This window comes from Mandrillus leucophaeus, unplaced genomic scaffold, assembly GCF_000951045.1.
Source record: "Mandrillus leucophaeus isolate KB7577 unplaced genomic scaffold, Mleu.le_1.0 Scaffold336, whole genome shotgun sequence".
Classification (NCBI taxonomy): Eukaryota; Metazoa; Chordata; class Mammalia; order Primates; family Cercopithecidae; genus Mandrillus; species Mandrillus leucophaeus.
Window position 1 is genome coordinate 2,375,076 of NW_012103543.1, and position 21,584 is coordinate 2,396,659.

The window sequence follows — 21,584 nt, forward strand, 5'->3', positions numbered from 1 at the left end:
GCTGTTATTTTGGAGAAATCTACGTGGCAAAGAAATAAGAGCAGCCTTTGGCCAACATTCCTGAAAGAACTGAACCCAGCTAACAACCACATAAGTGAGCTTGAAAGCAGACCTTCCCCACACAAGCCTTCAGATGAGATCCCGATTCTGGCTGACACTTTTGTTGCAACGTTTTGAGAGACTCCAAGCTAGATCCCTTTACTAAGTGATGCCCCAATTCCTGACCCACAGAAAAATGAGATAATAACCTATGCTGTTCTAGGTTGCTGAGTTTTGTGGTAATTTATTTTGTATCAGTAGATGAAGAATATAATGACTTAACCACTCACCAACTGTTCCAATGGAGGAATGACATCTTTCAAGATATGCTGTGAATGATTCCTTCTGTGTCGGGATATCTGCAAATATATTGACATTGGATATTACTACATAATTTTTCTTAATAGAGTTTAGTAAGAATACACATAAAAATAACCTATTCAGTGTTATTCAAGCATGTGAATTAAATAGATATAAAATGAGAAGTAAATGTTTTGGACATTGACTAAATTGAATAAAATATGTACTCAAAGATGGTTGGCTGCAACCACATCTCAAACTCAATTCTCTTCTTACCATGTAACCTCGATACCCCTTTCCTTCCAATGTTGGCGTCTGTGTTCTCTCATGTTAACCTGGGCAGAACTTATGCCTGCTTCAATCAAAAAGTACAGCAGAAGTTCCACTCTATGACTTCAAAGATTGGAAAACAAAAATGTCATACATTTTCCTGTGTCCTCTGAGAACCCTCACTCTTGGAAAATATGTTGGAGGAAACCCAAATCAGACCCACAGAGTGAGCACATGGAAAGCCTTATAGGTTTCCGACTGATAGAAAGGCTGAGGTTCCAGCAGACGGCCAGCATCAACCACCAAGCTTGTGAGTATAAAGAAGTCCTCTACCCTTCACAGGCTCTGGTGATCATCATTCTATTCCCTGTCTCTATGATATCAATTGTTTTATAGCTCTCCCAAATGAGTGAGAACATGTGAAGTAAGAAATGACAAATGCTCAGGTTAATGAATACCCCAATTATCCTGATTTGATTATTACATATTGTAGACCCGTGTTAAAACATCACACTACTCTATACATATATATACCCAATATGTACCCCTAATAATTAAAAAATAGAACATTAAATTTAAAAAGAGCCTTAGCCTGGGCAACATAGTGAGACTCTAACTCTACAAAAAAAATTTTTTTTTTAATTAGCTAGCATGATGGCACACACCTATAGTCAGTCCCTAGCTACCACAGTGGCTCAAGTGGGAGAATCACTTGAGCCAGGATTTCGAAGCTGCAGTAAGTTATGATCAATACAACTGCACTCCAGCCTGGGCAACAGAGTGAGATCCCACTCTAAAAAATAAAATAAAATAAAGAACTCCCGGTGATTGCCTTTTGGCCGTTGAGTTTCCCCCAACGTTCAAACTTCCCCAAAGAGACCTCAAATATATTGTCGGGTAGAAACAAGCTATTCCTGCTGTGCTTCATCTGAATTTTTGGCCAGACTCTAAGCATGATAAAAACATTGTTTCACACCTCTATGTTTCAAGGTGATTTGTAACTAGGACAAAATATTTCATGTTGAAATGTTTTTTGTTGATGATGTGAGCTCAGCTTTTTCAGAATCAACGTTCTATTAAGTCTCGTGTCTTCTATTATTAACCAGATGTGTTTAAATACTCAAAAATCACTTTCTTTATGTGCTTTTGGAACAAATTAAAAGAAATCTCAATGTTCTTTCCCCTGAAGAAGATTGATAGACGGATTCTACAATGAAACAAAAAGAGAAAGATAACTTATAATCAAATCTTATACTATTTTATAATTTAATCAGAAGCTCTCATTAATATTGTTTCATATTTACATGGAGAGAGAGAGAAGGAAGGAAGAAGGGGCATGAGGAAGATGAGAAAGAGAGAGAGAAAGAGGGAGAGAGGGCAGTGTAAGAAATTAAAGAAATAAAGCAGGCCTAAGTACTATGTCTAGGAAAGCACTTTATTGTTTTTGGTTCTGGTTACTGGCACATGCAACTGACTGAAGGAATTAGATCAATGTCTATGAAGATTTTGAGAGAATTGTTTTACCAAAAAAATAAAAATAAAAAAATAAATCAGAATCCTGGCCTAAAAACTCCATGACTCTATACAACCCTGGGGCCCCACATTTGCTCTATGAAAACTGGGTTATGAAGAAAGTAAAAATCTAAGGAGATAATTCTCCCCAATGTTTGCTTCACAGGTGGCCTATGGGAGATAATTGAGAAGGAAGAGACTTCAGAAAGCAGGCCAGAAACCCTGGAGAACAATGGCCATGGGGAATTTCAGAAAGGAGAGCCGGGGACTGTCTCAAGTTCCGGGGAAGTTGTCTCACAGAGCCTGACCAGTAAGATTTAATTATTGTTTTGATCCAGTGACTGTTGGCTGTTTACCTATTTTTTCTTTTACAAATGAGAAAGGTTTTTGTTTATTTGTTTTTCCCAGGTACCAAGTTGTTGCTCCATTGTTGTCTATTTGATGCAGTGGGGAAAGTGGGAGAGAGAACTTATATCTCAAGCTCTAAATCACTTATCTGTGCTGTCTCCCCACTCCTCCCACAAAACCTGGACTTTATGGAGAGAGCTGTTTATCACTAGAGATTCTGAAACTTGAGTTTGATGCTGTAACTGGATGGGACTTTAGGCTGTGTCCTTTGGGGAGGTGGATGGATGGATTGCTAAGTGTTGCGAAACAGGTGTAAATGGCTATATGGTGAAGGGGAGGGAGGGCTGAACGGCAGGCTGGCTGTTCACCAAAATTTCATCCTCTTTTCTAGATGCTACATTTCGCAGCCTGCCTTGCAGTTTGGAGTGGCCATGTGACTAGTTCAGACCAATGAATGTGAGCAGAAACAATGCCAGCCACTCCCTGGCTAAGGCTATTAACCAGCGAGTGTTTCCCCTCCATGTCCTCTCTGTCCTCATACCCTGGCTGGGAAAACAATGAACAAGGCCCTATGGAGGGATGAAGATGCAAGATGGAAGAAGTTTGGACTCTGAATCACCATGTGGGGAAAACCATACATAGGCTAGTAAAACTCACTTTGTTTTCTTTAGTAAATTTTTATTGTGGAATAATTTTGTATTTAAGAGAAAAGTTGCAGAGGGAGTTCCTGAAGAAAACTTTCATTTAACTGTTACATAAGTGAGAATAAGCTTCTATTTTTTGGAACTTTCATCTATTTTAGAGGATTTTACAGCTGCTAGCATTACCTTAAATATGTTACCCATAATTGATGCTCAATTAACATCTAAATGAAAGGTCTTATGCATAAGGAAACTGAGGGCAGACTACTTAGTTAATGGGAGTGATCCTAGAAACCCAAAATTCACACTTATTAATTATCCACTGATACTTCAACTTCTTCTCAGGAGTGGAAGAATATATGCATTTGGTATCTAAACCTCTTTAAAAACAGAAATTTATTTTATCTTGCTATACATTTAGAATGTACTACTCTTAATTACTACTCATTATACTAAGATTTATACTCTCCACTGAAAATTTCATACATATGTCGTATATTTAACTTTCAAGAGTGGAAGAGTTCCAAGATGGAAGGAGTTTTTTTGTTCTATTTCCTTAAAACCCAGCTAGATTTCCAGTCTTAGGGCAAAAGTAATTCTCCTGGAAAGTAAAGAACCTCAAGTTTTAAGTGTTAGAGAAGTAGCAAGTAAATGTCTCCACAACATTGGTGAGTGGGCACTTGGCCTTTAACTATGTCAGTTGGACCATTTATTCTATGGCTAACTCCATGCCCTCTTTCATCTGACCACTACTAAATTCTTATGGGCTCTAAATATTGTCTCTAAATATTCCCCTCCACTCACCTATAGAAAGCTTTTGTTTAAGGTAATGTTTGGAAATGTGTGGTGTACGTATTATTAGGGGCATGAGAGATTATTTTAACTGATGAGTGTTTTCATTGTAATGATTTATAAAACCCTAAGGTTTCATAGAAAAATGTATCACACCAAAATCACTTACTAGTGATATGAATATATTTTATTTTAAAATAAAGCTATTTAAGTTTAAATAATATAGTTAAATAAGTAATTTATGGTATGAAATATGGAAAAAACTCACAAACATAGTAAGTGAATGACTACAGTTTGGGAAACAAACTTAAATCAGAAGACCCAAAATAGAAACTGAACACATACTTATTTCACCTTTGAAGGGGCCTGTTGAGTCCATGGTACAAATAAGAATGCAAATTGAGAAATGTATACAAAGATGATATTGTATGCTAACATTTATTGAGTACTTATTTTCTGCCAGGCATGGTTCTATATGTTTTGCATTTATTAGCATGTTTAATTCTCACCCAAACCTGAAAAGGTTAATAATACTAACCATTTTTATAAGTATCGAAGTAAATACAGTTTAAGTAACTTTGAAAATCCATAGCTAATGAAAAGCATAGGTAGTATTTTAACTCAGATCTAAGAATAAGCTCAACTATGACACTTCATTGTTTCTCCAGCAATATACGTGTGTGTGTGTGTGTGTGTGTAAGCAGTCACTAAATTCTTGGGGAACTTCAAAGTTGAGACCCTCCCTGTGCATAAAAGGCTATTTCTAAGGTAGAAATTTAGAGTCAGACTTATAAATTTGTACACATTTATACAGGATGCTAGAAATCAGGTTTCAAATCTGTTATGAATCATCTTAATACTCCTTTAGGGAAAATAATATTGCTGATCATTCCTAAATCAATAAACTAGCCAATCTATCATTTTCAACCAGGTTATGAAGATGTTGAGAAAAGAGAGCTTTCATCACCTGTCTTTGCTTTAATGTTGTTCTCAGTAAAGCATTAGGCCAAGAAATATGTGATCCCTCCAAATCAGATTATGTTGACTGAGACTTATGATTTAGGAAACTCTGGATCCAAAATGGCTTAACTGGTTTGCGTGGATATCAGGAAAAATTAGGATATTTCAGGTTGTCTTTACATAATATACTTAATTGAAATAATAATTATAAAGAAAACTTGGGTCAACCAAAATCTCATCAAGTAAGTTTGAAGGGAAAAATGTCTCTCCTAAGCCACAGTACAAATAACAGAAAATGTTATAGTACTTATATAGATATTGATTAATAGCTTATTATTATCTGATAATTTTATAGTTATTATGGGACACACTCGATAAATATTCAGCTTGAAACATTAGATGTCCTTATGAACCATTTATTTCTATCCAGAAAACATTTCACATTTAGTACATCCATATGTCAGTAATTTCTAATAGTAGGTGATCAAAATATACTTGCTTGTGTTATAAAATCTCTACTACCAGTACTGCACAGAGAATTTCATTTTAAACAGTAGTTTAAAGTCTTCCTCAACAATCTCAGAACTTTTTAAATGTATCTGATATCAAACCCCTACATTTTATTCTTCAAGTTGCTTAGATTAAGTTTCAGAATGCAGACAAAGGAGGGTTCCAACATTTGGTCTTCAATCCTTTTCACTTTTGCTAGAATTGTTAATTAATTATTAAATTTTGAAAACTTTAATAGAAGAACAATATTAGCAGTAGCTTGATACAACTTTATTTCAATAAATTATTTTCTCTCAAAAACAGAAGCATTTCTGTAAAGCTTCTGAGAAGTTTTAATGTATTATTTTTATGCGAGTCTCTTTTATTTTGTTTCCAAGTGTTTTTATATAGTATATAGGTCCCCCCTCTAAACAGAAGAGAACATGTATATATGTCTATTACATAATTAAATGTTCACAGCCTCATTTATTTTGCTAGTACTTGTATTTATAAATGATGGAATGTTGGTTTCAATATCATGCTAAAATTCCCATTTGAAAAATTTTGTGAATTTCTACCTCTTAACTTACTTGCAATATTTTATAAAAAGAGAAGGGGCCCTGACAATTCTGTTTCTCTGACCTGTTTATTAAGAGTTTCATTCAAGATGGCATAACTATGTCTTAAATTATTTTTATTACAATATTCTGCATATTAAGCAACCGAGTTTTCCTAATAAATGCTTGAACTGATGGTAACCCTTCTTTTGGGGAGAAAAAAAAGTCCGACCTTATCTTTTACTGCATGTGGGCAATCTTGTTTTCAATGGTGCTATTTCCTATTGAATTATCACGTCCTGCAAATAGGAATGATTTGTAACTACCATTGAAAAAACTTGAAATATAAATTTCTTCTGACTTGGATTATTTTGAACCTAGTATTACTGAAAATCTGTGTTTTTCCTTATTTATCACCACCCACCACTCTCTCCCTTTCTACTTCTGTTCTTCCCCTCCCCAGGTACTTAGCTTTCTAATTGTGCAAAGCAAAATGGAAAAAGATAGTATTCTGAATATATAATGCCTATTTTCCTTCAAATTCCTCTTTGTTCTTATCAGGATATAGATCATAATTAAGTTTTTCAGATATCTTTTTCTCCAAAAAGAGGAATTAAAAAGTCAGTTTTTCAAAGTGTCGTCATTTTTTCTTCCATTCCTTTTTCATTTTTATCTATTTAAAGGATATGAAACTGATGGGCGGGATTAGTATGTGATATATTACATACTGTAAAAATAACAGAATTTGGGCATATTATTTTCCTTGTGTAGGAGGGTCTACTATGAAAGTTATACATAAACATGAAACATTCCACATAGCTCTGATTTTAAATAGATTACCATTTTTGATGAAAGTTTATATCTTGTGGCTTAGAATTGAAATAAAATCACTTGAAGAAAAGCATTAGTTTGTTCCAACATTTTCACAGACATGTACGTTTCTGAGGCGTACCTCCCATTAGCAACGTCCCTGGATACTTGGATGAAAAGCAGAAATAAATCCGTGGTTAAGTTTAGTTTTTATCTTTACAGCTTCTCAAAAGTTTTTTTGGTGTATCCCAATTCTTACATTCAAATCTTCATTTGTTTTGCCAAATTCTATTTCTTAAAGCTATTACAATCAGAAATTAAGGAAAGTTAGTGAAGCTTTTTTTTTCTTTACAGTTAATCTTCTAATTTTAACTATTTGTAAACACATGTAAAATTTATCCATGTCCCACAATTATTCTAACACTATCTAAATGCATCTTTTCATAATCCTAATGGGAGCAAGTATCATAAACTAAAAAAAGACCCAATTTTTCTGTTTTGTTCCTTATTAATGTATGATAAGTAAATTGTTTCACATTTCCACTTTCCTCCATCTGCCCACAATATCATTCAATTGCCATAGTGGACATCCAGAAACAAATGTTCTCTCTTGTTTTTGGGGGAGGGGGCTCTTCCCTAAGCCTCTTTTGATTGAATGTTATTGTCAGTCAGAAAACTGACACTCTCTTCTTTTCTTTTTCATCCCCTGCACAAAATGAAAGGAAATAGGCCGGGCGCGGTGGCTCAAGCCTGTAATCCCAGCACTTTGGGAGGCCGAGACGGGCGGATTACGAGATCAGGAGATCGAGACCATCCTGGCTAACACGGTGAAACCCCGTCTCTACTAAAAAATACAAAAAACTAGCCGGGCGAGGTGGCGGGCGCCTGTAGTCCCAGCTACTCGGGAGGCTGAGGCAGGAGAATGGCGTGAACCCGGGAGGTGGAGCTTGCAGTGAGCCGAGATTGTGCCACTGCACTCCAGCCTGGGGCACAGAGCAAGACTCCGTCTCAAAAAAAAAAAAAAAAAAAAAAAAAATGAAATGATTCAAAAACCTTCTTGAGGACAAATAAAATTTATCAGCTTTTAAAAAATGTGTGGATTTTTTTTTTTTTTTTGGTAAACATCTGCGTCACCTGCAGTACCCACCAGCCTCTCACTTCTGGGGTAAGTCTAGCTGAGTTAAAGTCAGCTTCAACCACATTTTCCTATATCCCAGATAGCCAACGGGAAGGGTGTGCTAAAATTATTCTAACTCCTTAATATTCTTTCTCTGCTTTATTTAGTCCAAAACACATGTGTTCCACAAAGAAAATCAAACTGCCTCGTGACCTTACTATTTAAATAAAAATTATAGATAATACACACATTTTCTTGCTTATTACTGAATACCATTCCCTTTAGCTTTCCCCTATCTTTTTTGTATATTTTCACTAGATTGTTTCTCTCTAACAGTTTTCTCAGACTGAGAGGGGTCATTCATATGGAACCTGGACATACCACAATTTTAGCCTTCAATTCGGCTTTTAAGGTAAGAAGCACCAGAGCCAAGAAACTCAGAGATGCCTGGATAATGTAATTTTCTTGGTTTTTCTCTGTAGAATCACTTATTTTTTAGTCATGAATTTCTACATTGATACAATGAGAAACTCAGGGCCAACATAGACATATAAACATTTTATTCTACTCATAGTATTACTAATGGTATTAGATCTAAGACATTATATAATTCATCAAAGCCAAAGCTATAGTTCCTGCCATTAGCAGAAAAAATAACTTATTCATCTCTTTCACCCCCAATAATATAAGCACTTATTCTCTTGATATAAACAAAATGAAATAGTTTAGGGAGTAGATTAAGAAAATGTAGGTGGGTAATCTTGAACCAAACTGACATTGTCTCCACAACTCAAGTCATATGTTATATTTAAAATAAAAGATTTAAGACAACAGAAAACAATACCAAGAACTACCTCACAAATACCTCATAAGAAAACAACATAGAAAATAATTAAGGATCTGAATGCTAAAATTATCTACCTCTTCCTAACCAAATAAAACAAATCATTGTCAAATCACCATTGGCTATGTTTGAAAGAAACAATTTCTATCTAGTTTAATGATGTTTAACTCTCCGGAAATTCTTAACAAATTAGAATCAGGCTTTATTTTCAGTCTCAAATAAAAATGTTTCTTTCATTGCCCAGAAAGGCTTTGGTTGAAATAGGAAGTTTACTTCTTACTTCTTCAAGTGTATGTTACATCACCGAAGAAGAAATTCTCTTTTATGAAAGCTCTGATCCACAATATATCTAATTTAATCCATGATATGTCAAGTTTGACAAAGCTATCTACCCACAGTCAGCTGTCAGTAGTCCACTGATACCTTTCTTCATACATCACTATTTCTTAATGCAAAGGTGGAAAAGTGTTAACTCACTGAAAATGGTCTGCCTGTGTTGGAAGGTCACTTCTAACAGTATTGTGGGAAGCCAAGCTTTGAACAATTATAACATTCTTTCAAGAATGCACAGGTTCTCAGTCAAAGATTTAAAATAAGCATATTGAATGTCCTCAGTATCTTTAGTCAATAGCAAATAACTGTATCCTCCCAGTTTCCTTTCTTCACTTGTTCTTTGAGGTTTTCAGAGACCCTAAACTCACCTTCTGCTGCCGAAAAAGCAGATTTCGTTCTGAAGGTTAATCCAACTCAGCAGGATTGAAGGATGGCACTTTTCCTTGGTCGTAAGTATGTTGGCTCAGGCCAGACAGCTGTTAGGACATTCTCCTCTGGGAATCGTGCCCTCAACACCCACCGTTGATGCACATACATGGTCTACTGGCTGCCGACTTCTATGCCCATCTGCTCAAATGGCATGGTGCCCACTCACAAGTTGGCTGGATTCTTGCCCTTAGTGTGTAGGTGCCAGGAAATGATGGGTTTAGATGGGCAGCCTGCATAATACTACAAGTGACAATTTTTTTTTCCTTTTTCTCTGTACAATGTCTGTCCTCTGTGCTTCCCTGAAAGAGAAACTTGTGTTTCTCCACCTTCGATTATACCTGTGGACACATGTGGCCTTGTACGGTATGTCCAAATGTATCCAACCTGCCACCAACAGTAAGATGAAAGGGAAGAATTCACAGAGCCCCACATGACAAGTGCTAACACTGAAATGGGTTGGATTGTGAAAATCCTGACCACCTGGAGTCTGTCAGAAGATATTTACCATGGGTGTAAGTACAGCAGACCTCTCATAGATAGCAGTGGCATCAGGAAGCAGCTTAAGTTACAGCACTTTTTTCTGTTGCAGTTCCAGCACAAATCATTTGCCTTGCATTGAAAAGGCACATACAACAGCAAGGGAATAAATCAAGCAAAAAGAACAAGCTTAATGGGAGCACAATTTATATGTTCAATGAGGGCAAGGGTGCAAGCTATGATATTCAGACCTTAGAAATAACCCTGACTGGAGGTCTTAATGGAAAGAAAAAGAAACAGAAATAGCATCTCTCTTTCTAATCTACAGCAAACCCATGGAGAGGAATAGATTGGCATAGGAGGTTGTGACTTTAATGATCCAAAGCATATGAATGCTTGTTAGCAGACAGCAGACAGACATAAGTAAGAACAACAGTAATGGCTGCATCTGCAGCCTGGCCTATGGCACTAAACCCAATCAGGCAGTATTGGAGAGCTGTGCCGGAAGGTATGTTACAGCCGTGCTTTCCTTGTGTGTTTATTTAAGGGTGATTGAATTCAGGGTGTTGTCAGTCTGCCTTGGAGAATGGTTATCCAATGTGTAGGCATGATCTTTCTCTCTGAATATGCTCTGTTGAGTCAGTTAGTTATGTGTGACTACTTGATCTGTCCTAGTCTTTATACAGTGCCAACATTCTCCAGTCCAAGTTCCAAAGGAACAGGGCCTAAAAACTTTTGGCTCCAGAATCAAATTAGGCTTCTCTGCTTCCCTAGCCAGAAGTGCATAAATACCCAATGGCCAAAACCAAAGAATTTGACATTGTGGAATGAATAGAGCTGTCATATACCACTAAAGTGTAGAAATATCTACTGTTTGAAGTCAAGACTAGTTCAACATCTTCAGTAATCAGAACAGACTTCTCTGGACACCTTTATGGGTTAGTCTGGCTTTTGATTGGAAATGTTTCTGGCAAGCTGTTGATTCCAGATATCAGAAATGTAAGAACATACGGTTTAAAAGAGAAAGTCTGCCGTTTTTTTCTGTCAAAAAAATTCTTCAAGGCAGCACATTTTTATAAAAGATGGATCCTTCCTTTACCTCCAGGTTAGCACCACTTACTTAGATGTATTCTAAAAGAGAACTAGTCAAAGAAGAGGTAAATCAGTATAGTTGAAAAAATATTATTTGAAGCTAAATTGGGAGTTAGCTCAGGAGTTTCTGGTGAAAATAGAAAAAAGAATGAGTAGATTGATCTAAAATTCATTAATCTGATCACTGTGGTATGATTTAGCTATCAAAGTTCCCTGATAAATCATTTCTCTCACAACTTGTCACATCCCAAGGTTATAACAGTAAGAATCACATAAAACTAATTTCTTGAAAATGAAGAAAAGCAGATGTCCTTCAAGGGACTCTTGAAGGCAAGGGGCAAGTTTTATTCATCTTTAAATCTGCGATACTTAGCATAGTGTATAACACCATATTGGAATTGGCCTTTCAACTTTTATATTGTACCTCTTTACATATGTGACCTATTATTTATTTGAATTCACCACAAACCTGAATAGCTTTACCTTAAGATACCTTGTTAGAAACATATTCATCATTCTTTTTAAAATATGAACCAAGTCAGTGGCAAGACTTTTCCAGGTGGACTTCCATAATTTCTCTTAGGAGCTTTGACATCTACTCTTACTGAAATAAGATTGAATCTTCAAAATGACCCCCACAATGAGTCTTTAATTGAAATAACTGATCCTACTTTGGATACTAGTTCCTTGACCCGTGTAGCATATATAATACTTGGAGCTTAGGTTCCTCTTCTAAAGAAAAATACCTGACCTTTTGATTGGAAATAATAATACAGATAGGTGGGCCAGTGCAGTGGCTCACTCCTGTAATCCCAGCACTTGGGGAGGCCCAGGCAGGTGGATCATGAGGTCAAAAGATGGAGACCACCCTGGCCAACATGGTGAAACCTCGTCTCTACTAAAAATAAAAAATCAGCTGGGCGTGGTGATGTGCACCTGTAGTCCCAGCTACTTGGGAGGCTGAGGCAGGAGAATCGCTTGAACCCGGGAGGCAGAGGTTGCTGTGAGCTGAGATCACACCACTGCACTCCAGCCTGGTGACAAGAGCGAGACTCCATCTCAAAAAAATGTATATATTGATAGATAGATAGATAGATAGATAGATAGATAGATAGATAGATAGATAGATAGATACAGATATTAATATAGTTATAGATACATGTCTGCTTCTAATAGAATTATACTTATGTGTATAATTGTTTCAGACTGTCTTATATTCTATTATCATTTATCCTCTGAATGAATTATTTAACCTCTTGGTACTTCTATTTTATCAAAATATGACATGGTATAGTACTTATACCTCATAGGATTGCAAAAGAAATTTAAAAATTAATACATATATACCTTAGAGCACCTGGTAAGCCTTCATAATTATGATCTTCCCTATACCAACTGTATTATTTGTCTTTCAGTTGATATTCCAGTAAATGGGTAAATACATTCTAGTAAATTGATAATTATCATTAAACTAATATATTTATGAAATTCTTTCATGCTTCTATAAACTCTTTTGAAATGATTTCTTTCTTTCCTTGAAAAGAAATTCTAACCATTTTCTTCTAAGACATTTGAAAGTATTTTATTAGAAAAACCTTCAAACATACAAGGAGATGGGAGTATACAGGGCATGTTCACCAGGAGGTAGGAATCTTAAGATCATCTTCAAATTCTGCCTATCCCAATCTCACCTCTGACTTTCAATGATTTGCCTCACACAAACTATATCTTTCCCTCCCATGATTCCCGAGTCTTGTCCTGTTCTAGCATCAGCCTAATGTCAAAACTATCATTATCTAAATCTGAATCTTATTATCTCACCAACTGAAAGACCAAAATCTACTCCTCTACATCACCTAAATTCAGCATTGAAGGAAGTTGAGCTAGACTGAGATCAACTATTAAGTAACAGGTGGGATTCAAACACAGGTTATTTTGTTCTAGAGCCAATAGTGTTTAACAAGTACCATGTTCCATCAATGCTATGAGGTAGTTATGATCATTGCCTCCGTTGCATCAATGATGACTCTAAGGCAAGTGGGAAAATATTGCAAAGTTTGTAGGAGTCAGAGTCTATTGGTTAGCCCAGATTCATCTGATTAAAAACCTCATGCATTCTGTCCCTAAAGCTTTCAAATGCTGTACCTACTGCCTCTCAAAGTGGATATTCAACAAATACCTGTTAGCTCACTATCCTTTACATAGTATTGTTCGCAGATTAAGATATGGAATAATATTTATGACACTTTTACTCTGTTATTTTACATAGAATCAAGTGCCTATTTTCTATTTTAATCATGTTCAGATAAGGTTTTTTAAATAACCATTTAGAACATTATCTAAGGTGAAATAATGATAGCAATACTTCAGAAATCAGGGAGATGAGTAGACTAAAGGTTTGTGTTTACCACTCTATCCATTCAAAAGTAGTTACGAATTTTTATTTGTTGAATCCTGAAACTGGAAAACAATGTTCAGTTTTGATCTGTTACAGATATTACATTAGCTGAGGTAAAGATGTTAGGATAGATTTTTAGTTGAAAGTTGTGCATTGATCATCTATCTTAATCTCCCCTACCTATTGAAATCCTACTGATATCACAGTAAAATAATCAAAATGTGTTATGTTTACAAACTCATAGAGAATGTGAATGTGAACAAAAGAGAATAATATGTCTCAGAAATTTTTGGAAGATAGAAAGTATATGAAAGCATTGTAATGACTTTGTAAAATGAAGTTAGAACCTGTCTTTGCAGTTGTGAGGATGAAGGTATTAATGACAAAGAAGTTAACAAATTTGCCTTTCGCTACAGAATATCCAAGAGGTTGATCACTTAGTAGTGCCTGGTACCTTGGAAGATATGGTCAAGACTGCCTACATCATTCAGAAAGGCTAGACTCCCAGGCTTACTCACCCATTGCAAATAGTCAGGTGATAGCTCCCAGACCTTCATGAGACAAGATTAAACAAGGAAGCTTCTAGAGTCTAGACTCAAAGCCACTTGACGTTGCAGAGGGAAGAGGTGAGTGTGAGACTGCAAACTAGGGGATTAAAATCTACCTCCTTAGCAATAGGACTTTTAGTCCCCATCCTCAGTCAACCTCCCAGATTCATCAGAGGCAAAAATATATCCCTTCATCTGGAAATTTGGAGGAGTCTTCTCTAGCAGAAGTGAATGGCTCCCAGGTCCTGCAGACACTAAAATTTGGATATCGCCAATGAAAAGTCAGCTTAATCATGTGATTGATTTAGAGAAGACTGTCAGTCAAGAAGTCCAGTGCCCTGGCTCCTAACACAAGGAAATTTTAACCAGCATTTTAAATACTTCTTTTAAAAATGCGAATAGGCAGGTATGAGTTATTATACATTAACTACTTACTAACTTACAACTAATAATTAAGGAAATATTTATTATATGAATAATAGCATTGAATAATATGTGCAATGCACTGTTTCAAGTGCTGAATAAAACACCCTCTGCTCTCATGAAGCTTACAGTCTTTAGAAAAAGTTGTGAAATGAAATAAGAATATCAAAATAAGCAAACACAGAAAGAAACCCAAAGTAAGCAGAAATATTACAAGAAACGGAAAGAAACAAACAAAAACTATTAGCACTATAATTGGGATAAGAAAACATATAGGGTTCATAAAAACAGAAATAATAATAAATGAGAGTGGCATTAGGAAAGTAAAAACATAAATATATTTTTTAAATCAAGTAAATTTCTGGAGGAAAAAGTAAGTGACCCAAAAAAATCAGGAAAAGCTAAGACATGAGGAGAAAGAAAAGATCAAAGCTGGGCACGGTAGCTCATGCCTGTAATCCCGGCACTTTGGGAGGCTGAGGTGGGTGGATCACTTGAGGTCAGGAGTTCGAGACCAGCCTGGCCAACATGGTGAAACCCCGTCCTAACTAAAAATACAAAAATTAGCTGGGTGTGGTGGCCTGTGTCTGTAATCCCAGCTATTTGGAAGGCTGAGGCAGGAGAGTCGCTTGAACCTGGGAGGCAGAGGTTGCAATGAGGAATGAGACTCCGTCTCCAAAAAAAAAAAAGGGGGGGGGAGAGAGAGAAAAGAAAGAAAAGATCAGAGAATAAAGTAGGAAGTTCAACATCTGCCTAGTAGAAAACTCCAAAAGAACAGTTTTTTTTTTAATAGCTGGAAAAAGAATTTAACATGAAGTACAAGAGAATGTCTCCAAACTTTACAATATGAACCTCTGATTGAAAGAGCCCACCAAGTGCACAGTACAATAAGCAAACAAGTAGGACCATATAGTTACAGAACACTGGGGCTAAGAAAAGATTGTAAAACCTTCCAAAAATAGTGTATGTGTGAGAGAGAGGAAGGGGGAATAATCACGTACAACAAAAAGTTGGTAATCAAACTCATACTTGACTCTTCTGAAACTGATTGGAAGCTAGAAGAATGCTTTCAAAATTTGAGGAGAAAATATTGTCCACCTATAATTAAATAATTTGTCAAATTATCAGTCAAATGATAGCATTAAGTAGAGACATTTCCTGATATGGAAGGACTAAATGTGTTTATTTCCACTATATTCTTGTTTGGAAGCATCTAGGGGAAGTGTTTAGGTAAAAATGAAGGATTTGACTAAGGGAAAAAAAACATTAGAAATATGGCACAGGGGCTGGACGCTGAGGCTCATGCCTGTAATCCCAGCACTTTGGGAGGCCGATGTGGGTGGATTACAAGGTCAGGGGTTCGAGACCAGACTAGCCAATATGATGAAACCCCGTCTCTACAAAAGATAGAAAAAAAAATTAGCCAGACGTGGTGGCGCACACCTGTAATCCCAGCTACTCAGGAGGCTGAGGCAAGAGAATCGCTTGAACCTGGGAGGCGGTGGTTGCAGTGAACTGAGATCATGCCATTGGCTCTAGCCTGGGAGACAAATAATAATAATAGTAATAGACAAAAAAAATAAGGCACAGGAACATAGAAACATGGCAACAAGAAGTTCCATGTTCTGCACTGCAAGTTAGGCCAACAGAGCCTTTAGTTCAAGATATATTAAGCAAGAAGATGGAGAACGATGGGAAGAAACTTTTCAAAAAGGAGGCACTACATTATTTAATATTTCAGTGTTTGGCAAAAAAATAGGAATTTGGCAATTTTGTTGATTTTTTGGAAAAAATAGCTATAGTTATGATAAAATATAAGTGAATTTAAAATGAAGGCAATCATTTACTCCATCTAAGAAAATTGAATACAGAGAAATTTATGTTTATATAATTATTGATATAGTTGGAAATATTTAGAAAATAACAATAATGTCAATTAGTAATTGAACTAAAAATTGTAAAAAACTATGATGAAACAATAGAGGGAAGGGAAGAAGCTGTGAGGTGTAAACGAGATATTAAACTATAGAAACAGAAAGTGCATAATGTCTAGAACAGATAAATCAGGAAAAACAGTATATGTGTAATATTTAAAAATAAAAGGTTAATACAAAAAAGCAGCAACAAAAATCAAAGCTGTTGAAGGCAGTTGCCTCTAAGAAGGGAAACTGACGAATAGGCAGGTAGAAAAGTCAGAGAAATGCTATGTTGAATCAAAAGCTTTCTAGACTAATGTCTTAACTTCATGTATAACTTCCATAAACATAAATATTGATTACAATGTAATGTATCATTTTAAAAAGAAACTTTTTTTCCAAAAGGTTGAAAGAAAGAGAAAGGGACCAGGCTATTCTCACACCTAATTGAATAAATGAGAGCTCTCACCCATTAATTTACGTCATGAAAAGTCCCACTTCCCTATCAGATCCTTCAATGTAAGTGGAATACAAAAAGAATTGTAAGTATGATTCAGCAGAGAATAACATTTTGCAAAATTACAATGGTAGAAACTAGTAGATTCAAAGATTGCATGCACCACTCATCTTCGTGGCTTAGGGCAAGTCGTTTAACGTCTCTGTGTCTCAGTCTCCTCATCTACAAGGTGGAGACAATAATAGCTTCTATTTCCTAGAGTTGTGGGGCAATCACATGGATTAATATTTCTGAAGTGACTTCAAGGGCAAACAGTGTGTAATAAGTGCTCAATTGATGTTAGCTAGTATTATCATCAAAAGAACCCTTGAATTCTTTATCCGAACAATGCCTTTTTAAAGTAGAGGCCATACCCTTCTGATCTCAAGGCTTCAGATTGAAGACTCACTCCCTAATGCACCTTCTAAGGTCTGTAAACAGTCAGGATTAAAGGAAAAGGCGAAGGAATGTGGGGACACTAGCCCTTCTCTAATTCCCTGTGGCCTTGGCTTCCTCTTGGTCTTTGAAGGCATTTTACACAGACAAATGAGTCTTACCCAAGAAATAGTCAACTAGTGAAGTGCTTACATTTGCTTTAGCACCATATCAGAAAAAACAAAAACAAAACAAAAAAACATGCTATTATTTAACCCTATGTTTATCTTTCCGGACCCTAAGTGAAAGGAGCTGCAGAATAACCTCTTGGCTGTTATTGCTGGATGAGGGGCCACTAGATCCTTGGCTCTAGAAAGTCCATAGAAACATTTTCATATTTCCACTGTTTACAGACATCTACAAAGAAAAGAGAAAGTCATTTCACTGGTCACCTTCTTAACACCACTTCATATTCAAATCAAGGGAAGCTGCCAAAATAGTATTAATTTTTTAAAAATAACTCTCTCACTAATGTTCCCTTTGGAAGACTAAAGAGGGAGTCCAATTCTGAGCCCATTTTTAATCCTCCATTGTGTATAAACCACAAAGCACAAGTTTGCTCATTAGTGCTGTCGGCAAGGGCCATCATTTTTAAATGATCGAAGTGTTTGGGGAGAAATCAGTCACACAGAATAATGATTCCCAAATTGTGGTCCTGGGCATTTAGCGCAGAGTCCTCTGTGGTTCATTTAGGGCACATTTTCAGGAAAATGTGAAGGCTGATAAAATATAGGACCAAGTGGGAATGTTTTGAAGATAGACCAACATAGAATGGTCATTATATTGTTTTGGGGACAGGGATTTGAAATCAGCGGCAATTCAAAGATGAGGAATGGAGAACTAAAATCATAGGATATGATCAGGTGCAAAACATACCTAGGAACCAATTATTTTGGTCACATGCATAAAGGACATATTTAATATAAGTAAATTTTGTAAGATTAACTCTTTTCCCTCCAAGAACAAGAATTATAAACTCTTAAAACAAAAACTATATAGGTAAACTTTAAAACAGAAAACTTTTTTTTTTTTTTGAGATGGAGTCTCGGTGTGTCGCCCAGGCTGGAGTGCAGTGGCGCGATCTTGGCTCACTGCAAGCTCCGCCTCCCAGGTTCACAGCATTCTCCTGCCTCAGCCTCCCGAGTAGCGGGGACTACAGGCGCCCACCACCTCGCCCGGCTAATTTTTTTGTATTTTTAGTAGAAACGGGGTTTCACCGTGTTAGCCAGGATGGTCTCGATCTCCTGACCTCGTGATCCGCCCTTCTCGGCCTCCCAAAGTGCTGGGAATAGAGGCTTGAGCCACCGCGCCCGGCCTAAAACAGAAAGCTTTAACAGAATAACTTTTAAAATAAAATTTTCGTAGTGCAAAAGGCAAACATTTTTGCTCTTCATAAGTAGAGATTGTTTAAATAGAGATTCCTACATTTTAATCATAATCAAAGAAAATGTGATTGTATTCCTATTTCATATTCTCAAATTTATCTGGTAATTTGTGGCTTTACAACTGATTTTATGTCCCTCATCTAGCCACAATGCAAGACATATCCAACTCAGTAGTAATAAGAATAAAAAGTTGAGATTATTTTAGAAATGTTAGCCACAAACTCAGTGCAAGCTTAATGGCAAAGTTATTGAAGGAATGTAATGACTATTTATTAAGTATCCTTTACAGGAATTTGGTGGGGGTTTGTTTTCCCTCTCAAGAAATGATATACATTGTAGGGAGCTCTGGAGAAGTTAATTTGGGGTCTAAAGTTAACGAAGAAAAGGATTAAGATGGAAGCAGGAAGCACTTGGTGAAACTAATGAATTTGGGGATGGAAAATTTTTAAATACATATTTTGTCACTTTATGCTACAAAACATCATTTAAAATTTCTGCTTAAGAGAAAGCACTTTCACCTGGTTTATGAAGTCTTTCTAATGGTGCTGGCAAAGAATAAATAGATTTCCTATGATAGCAATTAATGATGGGGGTCCATAGTACATGACAAAGGTGAAGTGCATTCTAACCATGAAACAAGGATCTATCGGGAACAAGGATCTGTATTATTTTAACCACCCTCAAACACACTGGAAGGAAACACACCTGGAAATGACAGCCACTTATATTGCAGTAATTATAGGATCAGGGTAGCACTCCTAGGAGATATTGCAGAATCTTAGAAGAGACTGCGGTTTGAAGGAAGCTCTCATGTGATTATGACCTGGTCCCAGCCCCATCAGAGATTAAAAACCAATCAGAGATCAAAAACCAATCAGAGAACCAAAAGTCTGAAGCAAAGAAAAATACAAGATAAGTTCAAAGTATACGAGCTTCAATCTATGTGTCAATGGTTTAAATCAAGGGGGTCTGCGAAAACTTCAACGGGGTAAAGTAAATTAAAGAGAAAAAGATTATTTTTCTTTTAAGTAGATACCATATCCATACCATTCTAGTAAATAAATGAGCAGAGCACTTGGTGCATAGCAGGCATGGGATAAATGTTAAACTCAATAGGAAAGTATTAATAAAAATGTTTCATTTTATTTTTCAAAATGGTTTTACATATATTAAACCCATTTTGTGAAGGCAGAAGTAGAATATCATACAGAGGAAATTATGCATTCATTTGGAAAATGAGGAAATTGAGCTACAGTTTAAATGAGTATTTCCTGAGTAATTTCTGTAGGCAAAATACTGTGTTAAGTACTGTGTTGGCTGACCATGGTGGCTCATGCCTGTATTCCCAACACTTTGGGAAACCAAGGAGGGAAGATTGATTGAGGTCAGAAATTTGAGACCGGCCTGAGCCACATAGTGAGATCTTTGTCTCTACATAAAAAATAAATAAATAAATAATAATAATAAATGAAAAAAAGCTGGGCATCATGGTGTACCTGTAGTCCTACCTACCAAGGCAAGAGGATTGTTTGAGCCCAGGAGTTCAAGGCTGTGGTGAGCTATAAACACGCCACTGTACTCCAGTTTGGGCAACAGAATGAGACCTTGTCTTAAAACAACAATAATAACAAAAGAACTGTATTAGCCAGGCAGGATAATTTTTAGTTTTTGGTTTTTATCTACCTCCAAAATGTCATTTGATTGACAAAATCAGTCTCTTAAATCAGTATCATTGATTGTTAAATTTATGCTCAAATATATAAAGTAACTAGATATTAGATAACTAGTTATCCAGTCCCATACTAATACACAATGTTTCCTTGAAGCCACTTAAGAAAGAATCTGCTTCCCTTTTACTACGGGACTGTTCCATCCCCAAACATCCAGCAAAGAAATGTGGATAAAGGAATTAGTCCTGCTTTATTGAAATTAAAGTCATCAGAAACAATTCTTAAGTAAGCTAGCTAGATGGCAACACCACTAAATCAGTTCTTTCAGTTTGCTATCCCTCTCTTGACTATGTGGCACTGTCCAGTTTTGTTGAGGTCATATTATACAGTAAGACTTTCGGTTGATGCTAAAGGCACTTGTCCTTCAGACTTTTGCCTCACCAAGAATCTTGCCTTCTCTTCAGTGTATGCGACCCTTCACCCTGTCGAATGCTATTCTTTGCAATTCAGCTCACATGATATACTTCAAAATATAAGCAAGCAGAGCAACAAGCTGCATCAGCGGCTGTGTCATTTCAGGTTACGTGTTTCTGTCTTTTCTTCCTGAGACTTGGGCGGCTGAGAAGCTGACCTCCCCAGTTGAGTCAACTGCCATGGGCTAATAGTCAAAGAGAAAGAATGAGCCCTCAAGAGCAAGGGCAATCACAGCAGAGAAAATCCTGGTTTGCCTAATCTTACATTCCTGTCTTTTACCCTGACATGCCAATTCGATCATTTATAAAGACTGTCTTTTCATGAAGTTCCAACTTTAAACTTCAATTTAAGGACAGTTTCTTTTGGTCAATTTTGCTTCCAGTAAACAAAATTGTAACATGACAGCACTTCACCTTTAGCTTTAAAAAAAAGAAAAGGAAAATATAATCCAAAACAAAGAAATCTCTGGGCAGTTAGAGATTTTTAAAGTGTTTTAGAGTATCCTATTCTCATACTCAGACTGAAACTGAGGGGCCCTTTCAGCTGTTCTACACTCTTATTCCCCCTTTGTGAGCTTGTATTTCTTATCTTATCCTTTTGAGATACCTTTATATACTTAATCATTTTTAAAAGTTATATTTGTATCGGTACAAAAAAATATAGCCTCTGATGGTACCCACTGATGCTGTTTTCATTTTCCTCATTGACTGTTGTCCCCGCTACCCAGAAAAAACATGGTTTACATCTGAAAGACACCTTAAATCTCTATAATTTCAACAATACAGACCTCTTTGACTGATACTAATTAGTCATTGGTCATGAAAAATCA

General features: G+C 36.3%; 1 protein-coding gene across 1 annotated transcript in view; it reads right to left on the bottom strand.

Moving 5' to 3' along the window:
• ARHGAP15 (Rho GTPase activating protein 15) overlaps nucleotides 1-21,584 on the bottom strand; it is a 642,246-nt gene that overhangs the window by 555,839 nt on the left and 64,823 nt on the right. The window contains exon 3 of the mRNA XM_011988707.1: nucleotides 330-398. Within this exon, the coding sequence (XP_011844097.1) occupies nucleotides 330-398 (69 nt within the window). The remainder of the gene's footprint in view (nucleotides 1-329; nucleotides 399-21,584) is intronic.